Source organism: Macrosteles quadrilineatus, unplaced genomic scaffold (assembly GCF_028750875.1).
Source record: "Macrosteles quadrilineatus isolate MER2022 unplaced genomic scaffold, UCM_ALF_1.0 Scaffold_5__1_contigs__length_97177068, whole genome shotgun sequence".
Classification (NCBI taxonomy): Eukaryota; Metazoa; Arthropoda; class Insecta; order Hemiptera; family Cicadellidae; genus Macrosteles; species Macrosteles quadrilineatus.
In genome coordinates, this window is record NW_026542598.1 from 7,473,863 (window position 1) to 7,486,653 (window position 12,791).

The 12,791-nt window shown below is 35.6% G+C and overlaps 1 protein-coding gene across 1 annotated transcript; it reads right to left on the reverse strand.

The window, feature by feature from the left end:
* Positions 1-3,830: 3,830 nt before the first annotated feature.
* On the reverse strand, positions 3,831-12,166 carry LOC128995913 (uncharacterized). The gene is made up of 4 exons (XM_054420961.1): positions 12,074-12,166; positions 6,369-6,615; positions 5,164-5,426; positions 3,831-4,007 (listed from the first exon to the last, which is right to left on the reverse strand). The coding sequence occupies exons 2-4, from the start codon at positions 6,613-6,615 to the stop codon at positions 3,915-3,917; spliced, it is 603 nt and encodes a 200-aa protein (XP_054276936.1). The 5' UTR covers positions 12,074-12,166; the 3' UTR covers positions 3,831-3,914.
* Between the last annotated feature and the right edge of the window lie 625 nt (positions 12,167-12,791).

The window sequence follows — 12,791 nt, forward strand, 5'->3', positions numbered from 1 at the left end:
TATGTATAATTAATGATACAGTGACGATAACAATCAAGGGGAGAAGATCTAGTTAAAGGAATTAACTTGTTTTACAGCCAGAGTTGCTTGGCTGCTGCCTTTTTATTTCTTTATCAACTATAATATTATAATTATACATTGTAGATTTTCATTTACTTGGGGTTAGAGTATATTTATTAAAAATAATGTATTTTATACTTACATAGCAAATCAATAGTAATTATTATGCTCAAAAACTAACTTGCATAGATTTTGGTTAAATTCTTGTCATTATAAACGGAAGGAGGAATGTGCTGGGGTTTTCCCATCAAGGGATGTATACATTTGTTTACATTAAACAATAAAATCTTTCTCACATAATAACATTTACTACATATCTGAATCATGACCAGTTTTTTCAACCATTCAATGATGAGGTTGTCTCCCAAAGACAGTCTATGTTAGCTCTGCAAGGCAAACCTACCATCTAGTATTTTAACATAGACCAGGGGTGCCCACAAGGGGGGGCTGTGACGCAGACTGCGTCATTGAAATTCTTGGGGGGGGGGCTCAAAAAATTCAAATGGGGGGGGGGGGGGGGGTTGGCTAAAGCTATTTGCAACGTGACGACAATCCAACATATATTACAAAGTCGCCTGATAGAAAGTGGATTAATTAATGACAATAGTTATATTATTGAATTCAATTAGTTAAATAGGATTTTAGGATGGTTTAGGATTCGTGTAGAAAGTTATTATTCAAGATTAGCAAGACGTGAGATGTAAGAGGGAGCGCACGGGCTAGCTCAACTGCTGAGATAGATAAAGATAACGCGTGGTACAAACACGTCCAGCTACACCGCGACTTAGCACAGAACGCTTTGTAGACATAAAGCTCGTTAAAATACAATCAAGTAGCATAGGCTACAATACTTAACACTATTGTGTAGATACTCGATTACCTGAGTTAATTAGGGAGTTCAGCTGGGGAATGATGACGATATAATGCTTAGTAAACTGTGATTGAGTGATTAGTAACCATGGTAACTTTAACTTTAGTAAGACTGTGATTGGCTAATGAGTAGGCCTAAATATGAGGGGGAGTAATGAAAAATACGGTTAATCCAATATAGTATAAACACAGATGACAAACCAATTAAACAACCACCCATTAAACCCATTTAACACCGCTGTAAACAACCATTAACGTTACAATTTGCATTCTTATAAACGAAATTCAATATTGCACAATCATTATTATTGTGCAATAACATTATTATTGTTAATTTAAAATAATTTATCTTTGTTCAATTGTACAAACGGCAACGTTTAAAATTATAGCTAACTCAAACTCAACTAATAACTAACCAAACACTGCATTGCTATTAAATAACGTAAATATTATAGGAACCTTTAGAAAGTGTTATAAGGTACTGTTCATGATAGACAGATAGGCTACCAATAGGTGCTGTATCACAGCATAGGAATTGATAGATAAGTAATAAAAAAGGGTAAAATTATATTTAGAGATAATTAAAACACTCTTAAAAAAGAATGTAACGAGAACAATCTTGTTATTCTTTTTCTTTGTTCTTCTGTTATTTAATAGGTTTCTCTTCAATTCATACACAAATTCAACAAGTCGCCATATTTAGGCCTACTCATTAGCCAATCACAGTCTTACTAAAGTTAAAGTTACCATGGTTACTAATCACTCAATCACAGTTTACTAAGCATTATATCGTCATCATTCCCCAGCTGTTGTATCTGAAATCTGTTGTAACATAGCGCACAGCAGACAGAAGTGTAAAACGGAGCAGACGATTGTTGGCGCAACGCAAGCGTTGTTTCCATATTTTCATCAAAGGAGCTGTAATGTTTCTAAAGGGAGGGAGAGGGGATCGTTATGGTTATATCAAGAGAAAGACGCTGACAATTTCTTAAACAGAGGTTACGCACGCTATATGGATATTCTGTTCTAGCAATAAAAAATTCCTTGAATTGAGGTGACTTATAAAACTCTAATTTTATTTATATAGAAAGCTAAGTTTTCCAGTCCTGTAAAACACTGATTCGCACGGTCTTTTCCCCTTTTCCCAGTAATCAAAATTCAAGTACAACTTGATACACACAGAATCTCCGGTTCCCGACCTGGATGATGGCTAGTTATTTAATTTAATTTACAGTTACATATTAGTACCCGTGATAATCAAACCCGTTATGTAAGCCAAAGCCACACGGTTATTAATCTCACTTGGTTTTGGATTTGCTTAAAAACGTGATCGGAAATGGTTAGGGCCTACACAGTATTCGTAAACAACATTTATGTAAACACTAGCAGAGTACCCGTCCTTCATACGGAGTTGACATTTAAGTGTAAAATACTTACAGTATTGCAGTTATACTCTTAACTTAGCGTTTGCAATGGGGGAGGACACAGTTTGATAAAATTTGCTTCTTTAAATTTACGGTATACTATAGTATAGTATTACACAATACACATCTACCATAGCCATAATGTTCTACCACTTCACCTGATCAATAAAGAAAAATAAACTATTAACAATACTTTCTCCATATTCTATGGTATAGGAGGAGAAAGTAAAAATTCGCAAAATATCACAAATTATTCATGCAATTAAAAACATAAACATAACTGTAAACAATCCTACTTTGACAGTTTGTTTTCATTGCCAATCACAGTTTTTTATTGCTGCTTAGTTCAAATTAGCTGTTTTCATAAATGTAAAAAAAATAATAGGTCTGCACCCTGTTAGTAAATCTTATAACTTTTTAATACTTTATAATACTTATATATACTTAAATAGATATATACTTTAATAGAACCAACTTTTTTAGTAGAAACAGCTGACTGAATTCTTTAATTCCCTTTAAATATGGTTCACATAACTAGTCATAACTCATAAGGTTAACATGGGGAACTACAGAGCCACTGGGGCGGAGCCCAAAAGGATTTTTGAGATAAGAACATATAGTTAATTGAGCTATCATCATGCCAAATTTCAGCCCAATCCGTCCATTAGTTAATGCGTGATTGAACTTTAAACAAACACACAAACTTTCACATTTATAATATTAGTAAGATATATCAGTGACAGCAAGAAAAAGGAATCTTTATCAAAACAGCTGTTCGTAATTTCAAGACGTCTTCTCTTAACAGATGAGTAGTATTTCATAAATGACGTATGTAGTAAACATGGAGAAAATGAACTAGAAATTCACACAAAATTGGGATTTTTATCGTCCGTTATTTTATTTCCAAAATAGTGAGGCCATATTTTAATGGCTATAAGGACACTCTCCCCAATCCTGTAGATACAATTAAACCATTAGAATCATAATCGGTACTCTAGTTTTCTTTAGAGTAGGCTGCGTAAAATGCCTTCTGGGCCGTGACAGACTGACATAAATTGAGATAAGACATGTTTCAACTTCTTCTTAAAACGTAAAAATAACCCAAATATGTATAATTCTGAGCAATGTACAGACAAAACCATAACTTTATTTATATAGATTAACTGGGTTTGAATTTTAAATATCTAAAAAAATTATAAAACTTCTTTTATAGTTTTACAAATAGTGCTGGGCGGGGGAATAATGTTTCTCATTTGTTGTGTACATAATTTATGGTGGGGGGGGGGGCTGTTGCTCAATTGGGGGGGGGGGGGTGCGTCATGAGTCTAGGGGGGGATGGGCACCCCTGCATAGACTGATTTTTCTTCAGTACCGTCTTATGTAAAATGAACTATTTTTTCACCGATTGATCATTCAACTCTTGATCGCAAAACATATATGAGTACAAATTGGTCTTTGAAGGGATAAATACCTAAATGTAACTAAAAATATTTATTCAATAAATTAATAACGATGTACAGTCTTTGGCTTGGATATGGCAAAGTGAGCAGACAAGGTGGTCTAAGGTTGAGCGACGTTGAAAAGCCTCTTGTTGACCCAAGCTCCATACTCGGGTCCTCCGTTGTATCCGTAGTGTTCAGAGGCTAGTACTTCCTGCACAGAAACATTCATTATGTGACAGACTTTTGGAGAATTGCAAACTTGGAAAAACATTGTTCAACCCTTGGAAAGAAGATATTTGTAGGGATGAAAAAGATAGGAGGTCATCACATCACCCCATTGAAGTAGATACGTCTACCAACACATCTAGTGATATCTACAGGCTCCAGAACTATACAAGCATGAAACTAATCACATACAATAATTTAGATTAGCTGTCCAAGTTCAAAGGATTAAATAATTAAAAAACATTTAATTGGAGAGTGTTCTCCGTTCTTCTAGCTTCTATCTTGACTTCTTCTAGCTTGAGAGATCCATACTTTTTTCTAGATAGGTGAATGGTATCATAAGATAAATTTCTATCAAGTCAAAACAGTCTTTAAAAGTCTCTCTCAGTAGTTAAAAGCCATTGGTGCCTGAAGGAGACCCCTCCGACTCTAACCGTAAATCACCCACACCCCACCTCAAAGTATGTCATGCGCTAAAGAGTCATCGAAAGACATTGCTGTATGGTGACGGAACTGTATTTAGCTGTTCTTATTGGATAATGGAAGAAATCGCCAATGCTTGGGTAGATTCTTTTGGGTAGTGACTAATGACAAACTCTGTCTTATGAACAGAGTCTAAAGCCATCAATGCACAGATGAAACCTACTCTTTGTGGTTCAAGATCAAAGAGATGATAGTTAGCTGTCATCATTCATTAATCAAAACTGCTTGGTATTTAGCTACTGGTAAGAATACAGCAATGTTTGATAGAGGCATAGTCAGTGTTTAGCACAGAGTGAAAATACACTCTACAAATAGGTGCAATGTCATTTCAATTTCAATAGAAGAATCTTTTTTGACTCTGGCCCCAGATGCCATAGAGCTATTAACTGATACTAAACTAAAGGTCAACGTTAGATGGATCAGGGGTTGGGCCGTTCCCTTACAAAATGGTGTTACAAACACACAGACATACATTTCACTTTACTGCATGATTTACTTACTTTACAGCACTAGTATGGTAAATTAACAGACTAATGGGGTTCAAGGGTTGGGAGAAAAGAAGTAAAATTGTAATACTTCAAAGTCAACTTATCAGCTGGCAATTCAATAGTAGTTGTAGATCTTATATTTGTCTATTTTATTTGTATTCTTCCTCTTACCTTGCTGTAGTGCTGATCTTGATCCTGAGATCCCTTGTGCAGCAATGTGTATATCATGTTGATGGCTATCAGCAGCAGAGCCAGCTTGCCGACTCCAAAAGCCTTCAGAGCTATCAGCTTCAGCTTGAAGAGGAAGAGTGGAATCAGCTTAGCTTGAATCAGCAGAGGAATCAAGAGGAAAGGCAGGAACTTCTTCAGATACTTCTTGGCTTTCTTCAGCTTTGGCTTCTTTTTCTTGATTTTGATCCCATGTCCTCTCGATTCTGGAAATTATGTTGGTAACTTAGTTAAGTACAAACTCAAAATGATTCTTGCTTGTTCATTTTGGAGTAAAACTGAATAAAAGATAAAGACAAGAATGGCAAAGGTTCAATCCATGCCATTCAAATATTTTATTACTATTTGCAGTTCACAAGAATAAAAAAAGGTATTAGAATAAGAATAAAAAATGTCGTTCCAACATTGGAAATACCCATAAAAATGTCTAAATTCTAGACATTTGACATTTCCTATTTTTAAGAAACAGCAAAATTTCAAGAAGTTTGTTTTACCTAGGCTCAATTTTTTTTGTAATTGTAGAAGTCTTATAATTATATAAGATGTGTATGTTTAATTATGTAAGATGTACCTGTAGATAAATATATTTCATACAAAAATTTAGTTATCTCAATGAAGATAGGCCAATAGTTACACAAGTAACAAATAATTACTAGTGCACCTGTTGCTCGAATTCGAGCAAATTGCAAAGTATTACAGGCGTTATTTCAAAACGAATACCAGTCATAATTTCCGATGACTTAAAAGAGTCAACTCAAAGATAATGTAGTGCCGGTAATCAATCACTCCACTCCAGTTATTGAAACTAAAAACGAACTCACTCTGAACCCAAACGCTCTTGTGTGTATCATGTGTTTACTATTAACAGCTGTAAATAATACAAATTATTTGTCTGTTAAGTAAACAAAATATTTTCTTCATAAGAAATGCGTTGGAATTTGATGGCCTGTGGGGCAAAACTCGAGGACTTTTTTTACAGGAAAAATTTGTGAAAGTGGGCGTCTACACAAAAAATACTTAATTTTGACACATAATTTGTTAAAATACGTCCATTATTAACGGAGGTGTAGTGTTTCGTAGAACGTCTTCACGTATAATATTATAAGGATGTTTTAAAAATAAATTGTTGTATACTGTATGACATTTACCTGAATCATTTTCTGTTGAACTGATTTCATCCCCCGCTGATATATCAATAGCTGATTTGGTTGCAGAATCAATGATATGTGGCTCAACAGCTGATCTCGCTTCAAAGTGAACATTTGATTGTTGAACAGCTGATTTCAGAGGAGTGGCTATGTCCTGAGGCTTTTCTTTATCTTGCTCATCAGCATAACATAACCTCGATACCGCTATCAGGATCACTACTTTACTCACTAATGTAAACAGCCCCATCTGAGAACAAGAAATGAAAATAAATTATAAACATTGGTCAAACATATTTTTTATTCATTTATTTATTTATCATCTTTATGTTATTTCAGAATTAAGACAATGTTTTTTCACTATTGATGTGTTAGGTAGGCCTACTTAACCAAATCCAACAATATTTTTCTCCTATTGCTTGTTTACTAATGCAAATAATAAATCTAAAACTGTAAAATCTATAAGTATAAAAGAGGACGTTTGTATACATATATATATATATGTTTGGCAGTGATAAACTCAGACACCGCTGAACCGATTGCCACGAAACTTGGTACATACGTGTAGAGTTTTATGGAATAGGTTTATACACCATCAATTTCGTGATCCGTCCAATCGGCTCCGCCCCAGTGGCTCTGGAGTTTCCCATGTTAACCTATGTTATGAGAAATGGAATTAATGAATCTTAACAGCTGTTTCAATTAAACGTGATTGAGCCACGCGAACGAGATCATCTTGAAAATTAAGAAGTTAAACGGGGCAAAGCCCGCGGGTTACAGCTAGTTTACTCTAAAATAAGATAGAAACATTCCGTCAGCATGCATACGTAGTCAGCATACTCAAACGTAGCACACTTGAAACCCATATTCAAATATTATTACGATTTTTTAACAACAATATGAGAAGTCTACTTGCACTACTTAAAACCAATGTTACAATCCAAGCCTTATTTTACCACTAAAAATACTTTGCATTTAGTTAGCAACACAATAGTAGGCCCAGATGTTATAATTAAATATTGGAATTTCTCAATTGAAAAGTAAACTATAAACAAATCCAAGTATTTATAACCAATTCTGACTCAATGCATGACGGCCTACATCATCCATTAAGCCATTAAGTCTAATGGTGTAACATTATTTATGTAAGGGATGAATAAACTACAAAACTGGAGTTTGAAGTGTAAGTAGTCCACACAGCTGGGAATGTTATGTGGATCAGCTGATTCCATTGTTGCATTGAAAACTCTTTTAACAATGAGATTCTGGGAACCTGCATGACCTGATGTGTTTATCTGTTACGTTCCGGGAGACCGCGGTGACCACTGCGTTCTACAATTCACTTTTGGATACTTTTTGTAGAGGTAAACATTCCATCCATATGGACAAACTGTATACAATTTTAAATGAAAAGGGGCGTATATTTTTGAATAACCATTCACAATGTGCTTGTCTAAATTCACATTTTCTGCCTCAGTTTTTGTTAGGGAGATCGCTGATGTGGAAAGTGTTAGCTAACAATAGGCCTAAGTTATCCTTTCAATTTGACTTGAAAAGTTCAGTGTTCAACCGGCATCAGTACTTGGACATATTAAGCGTACTCGTGGCTAATTTAAACGAAGTCTTTTTTTCACATGGTTTTTACTAGTCAAAACGTAAATTAGGGATGGAATATGTCAAATTCTGTATATTGTCAACGGTTCTATTTTGGTTCTATGTTGAATATTAAACTGAGGAAGCGAAAAAAATAAGTTATTTTAATAGAACACACCTACTCCTCACAGATGCATAATCTTTTCTTTATGGGCCAACTTATGGACCTGACAGCTTATTAAGTCCAACGTTGTTCTTCGAAGTAACCATGAAAATCTACTCTAAATGCCACCCAAGCCGGTATGACAATCAATAGGTTTTTTATTAGTACTTTTGAAGTCAAACGGGGCGAAGCCCGCTAGTTACTACTAAATAGAACGATATCATAAATAATTATGTATACAGGTCCTACAAATTCAAAATCGGCACCCGATTACTATAAGTAGTCCAGAACTCTCTGTGAACCCGTATACATTTTATGTTCGTCCTAAAGAAACCCTACATTGGTACAACTCCGTGAGCGATGGGTAGTGAACTAGATACGGGCATACGGCAGCGTTATAGTTACAAAACACTGACATTACTATTTGGACCATCATTATAGATCTTGGACCATCATTTGGACTGCTTGCGGACAAAAATACCGGGACATAAGAGTCACGCATACCTGATGACCACCAATTAGCCTACTCACTTTTTAGTCAGCACCATAAACTTTAGTTAAAATTAGAACTTTTGAAATTATAACGTTAAAATTATGTCATGAAATTAAATGCGTTCTAATTGTATCTATGTATGGGAAATAAAAGGACAATGTTTTATCTACCTCCTTTCTCTATAACCTAACCCAACATTGCTTCAACTTAGTCGTAATTGCAAAAAAAAATAGCAAAAGGTTAAACAGGTTTAAACAGTGCTTGCCATTTTAATCCAAAAGTCACCGGTTCCTGAGAAAAGTCAGTAGGTAGCTTTTAGGTGGTGTGTATTGTATTGCCTTTCAACAAATTAACTGTTCCTGGCTAAAGTCAAAGGGACAACTGATTTTAGTCAATAACATATAGCCTACATAGATCTTCGTTGTGCATCACTTTAACATTTATTTTATACTGTACTAGGATAGACATACATATACTATCTACAGGTGTGTCTGTAGCAAATCTGTCATTCAAATAGAACATATAGATGAATAAGCCATTTAAGCCATTTACAGAGTAAGCAATTACAGTTCCTATTAGTTTTGTATACAATGATAGTTTATATAGGCCAGTCAATATCTACACGAAAAAAGGCAAACATCGCAAACGCGCATGTATCTACGATTTTTTTATATGTTGTTAGGTCCCTTAAGAGTAGTTTATACCAAAGTTTGCAACCCTGAAAACCCTGTGCTACTCCCATAATACTTGAAAAACTGTAAAATTCTGGCTCTTTTTTTGTTTTATTGAAAAAAACTAACTGAAGGAAGCGTTTATCAGGTATATGTGTCCTATACTTCTTTAAAGTTAACTAAATTTGCAACAATTGGAACCCAGTCTGAGCCCTTTAAGTCCATTTCTTGCGAATATACAGTTAGTTAGATATAGGACAATTTTTTCAAACATTGAAAGATTATCGGTAGGCTCATTTGCCAAGATGCGTACCGGCTGAAGTAATGGTCATAGAGAAAAGTCTTAAGGAAGCATTTTGTAGAGAATTTAATAAGCTTTAATTCAATTCCAAAGTTGTGTGTCAAGGCCTTACAGTTTCTCAAAAGTTTTAAAATATATATACTCCGCGCCAAAGCTAGTGGCGGCTGAGGGATTAGGACGGCCAGGTCGGTGAGCAGGTCCGACCTATGTAGTCCTACCTGGCCGTCCTAATCCCTCAGCCGCCACCAGCTTTGGCGCGGAGTATAAATATATTATATTTTGCATAAATGTTGTATTTTGGGTTGTGTTTCTTAAAAAGATTTGGAGTCTACCTTCAAGACATGCTTGGCATAAAAAAAACACATGAAGTCAGACGAGTATCGCACGTTCACAGGGGGATCCTTCACAAAACGTCGCTCTAAATAGTTCTGGTCTGGTATGTGGACTGATTCGACCATGGTTCACGTACTGATGAGGTCCATGAAAAGCCATGGTGGGCTAACTCATGGTCGGGGAATATCAAGCAGTGTGCTGGTGCGCTGGTCAAGGAATGGTTTCCATGCTCAACATTTGCGAGGAGGTGGAACGTTTCACTGAAACTACGACTCTAACATCAGAATAGCACGTTGATATGAGGGTATCCCAAATTGCAGAGACTGCAGACACCAAAAAAAATAAAGATCTGGTTCAACACCCACCCTCCATTCAGTCAGTGATCGCCTATTTTCCATCCACAGTGGTATCGTCAGAGGCCCTGATATCAACTGCCACTTAGCTTAAGAACTGGGAGCAGGAGGAGTGAAACAAATTGTTGGTTACAACTTTAATAAAGTGACTTTAAAACGAAAGGACAAAGTGAAGACCTTGACGTCAGGCACCACGTCTGTAAAAGTATTCAACAAGAGAGTTGATGTTGATCTCCTTACCATATTCCAGAGGGTCTGCGTCACAAAACAATCAGATGAACAATTTAAGCAGCATTTTGCGTATGAGCTAGCACCGTATCCACTGTCTTTATTCCCTGAAGAAGGAATGCGCAAGGGTACAAAATCTTCCTTCTATTCAGCATTTACATCGCTGCAATCAAAATTGCAACAAAATCACTCCTATCGTCCTAGATGAGGATGTGGACCACCCAACACCATTTGATGACCCAGCTCAACCTCCAGAAAACGTTATCCCTCCTCCCCCTCACCCCACCGCTGTCCAGACTGTATGAGACCTGGCCCTTCCAAACAGGCAGAATTCTAAACTCTCTTTGTGCTTGAACGTTATGTATACATTGTTTATTTTTCAGTTTATTTCCTAGTAATTGTTTGTCTTTTAGAAGCCATGTGTTACATCTATAAAATGTCAATTTCACATTCTTGCACTTTTTAAAGAAATAAATAATAACAGTAGTTAGTACCTACATTGATGACATCATTAACGCAAAGTCAATTTTTTTCTTATTTTCTTTTTTTTTGTCCACATACCAGACCAGAACTTATCAGAGTGACGTATTGTGAAGGATCCCCCTGTGAACGTGCAATACTCGTCTGACTTCATGTGCTTTTTTAGGCCAAGCATGTCTTGAAGGTAGACTACAAATCTTTTTAAGAAACACAACCCAAAATACAACATTTATGCAAAATATAATATTTTTATATTTTAAAACTTTTGTGAAACTGTAAGGCCTTGACACACAACTTTGGAATTGAATTAAAGCTTATTAAATTCTCTACAAAATGCTTCCTTAAGACTTTTCTCTATGACCATTACTTCAGCCGGTACGCATCTTGGCAAATGAGCCTACCGATAATCTTTCAATGTTTGAAAAAATTGTCCTATATTTAGCTAACTGTATCAGAAATGCAAGAAATGGACTTAAAGGGCTCAGACTAGGTTCCAATTGTTGCAAATTTAGTTAACTTTAAAAAAGTATCAGACACATATACCTGATAAACGCTTCCTTCAGTTAGTTTTTTTTTTTCAATAAAACAAAAAAAGAGCCAGAATTTTACAGTTTTTCATGTATTATGGGAGTAGCACAGGGTTTTCAGGGTTGCAAACTTGGGTATAAACTACTCTTAGGGGACCTAACAACATATTAAAAAATCGTAGATACATGCGCGTTTGCGATGTTGAATGCTGTTATTGACTGGCCTAATATGAGATATGCTACATTTTACGATACGAACCTTTAAATTTTGCCAAGTAAAAATTGGCTTATACATTAAAAAATCTATAACTAACATTTTACTCTTGGAAACTATGTTCAAATACCTTCAATATTAATATGGGGGTAAAATGTCTACACGCAGCTTAAATTACGCATCCAGGGGGTGTTACCAAAAAATTATTAAGACCAATAATTCAAATAAACAAAAACACTCAAACACAAATCGAAGAGAAAAAAATGCTAACCTGATCCATGCGGGTGGTATAGCTATAAGAGAGGAGTAACCTATAGAGTGACTAGTGCGCATGCGTATTGGTGTTGCCTACCTCAGTGCGTCTGCGCAGTCTCGTTGTCGTCTGGACAGAGCGCAGCTAACTACTGACCGGGTCCTGGCCGTGGCGTGCCACTTGGTCGATGTGATCCACTTAGGCCACGACTCAGCCGACTCCCCTTCCACTTCCACGGCTCTCACTTTTTGGATCCGTGAAAGTGATCCGTATTAATTTATTGGCAGACGACCATCCTTAGCTAAATAAAAGGTTCGGAAGTAGGTTGAATTAAAGGTTTTAATAATGCATGGAATGTGTGGGAATGTTGGCGGAATTTTGACGGTTTTTCCTGCTGACTTGGATTTTAGGATGTGGGTAGAAGTGGTTTTAGATCTTGTAATTAGGAGGTTAATGGTAATGGTAAATTTCTTCATAAATTTGAACAGAAATTTAATTTGTAAACATTGGTTTTTATACCATCTTTTAAATAACTATACAACCATAGTGATTCTGTTGGTTTAAAGGTTCTTCAAAAAATCACAATATACATTTTGGAAAACTGAATTTGAGTTTTTTTATTTTATAAATTTCTACTCGTACTTAAACTGGTGACTTGGTTTGTATGCTGGAATTTTTGTGTGCAAGTATTTTGCAATTAAATGTGTTTCGAAATGGCTGGCCGCTCACAATTTTGTAACGGATAAAAAAATTATATCATAGTTGAACACCACAGCTTGACTTGGATAATTAATTAAACTTAACATGATAAATTTTT

Excerpts from the sequence above, each read along its gene's own strand:
- LOC128995913 (XM_054420961.1), bottom strand. The coding sequence starts at position 6,615 with ATGGGGCTGTTTACATTAGTGAGTAAAGTAGTGATCCTGATAGCGGTA. Across the intron at positions 5,427-6,368 it reads TTCAACAGAAAATGATTCAG|AATCGAGAGGACATGGGATC; the intron begins GTAAATGTCATA and ends CATAATTTCCAG. Across the intron at positions 4,008-5,163 it reads AAGATCAGCACTACAGCAAG|GAAGTACTAGCCTCTGAACA; the intron begins GTAAGAGGAAGA and ends GTTTCTGTGCAG.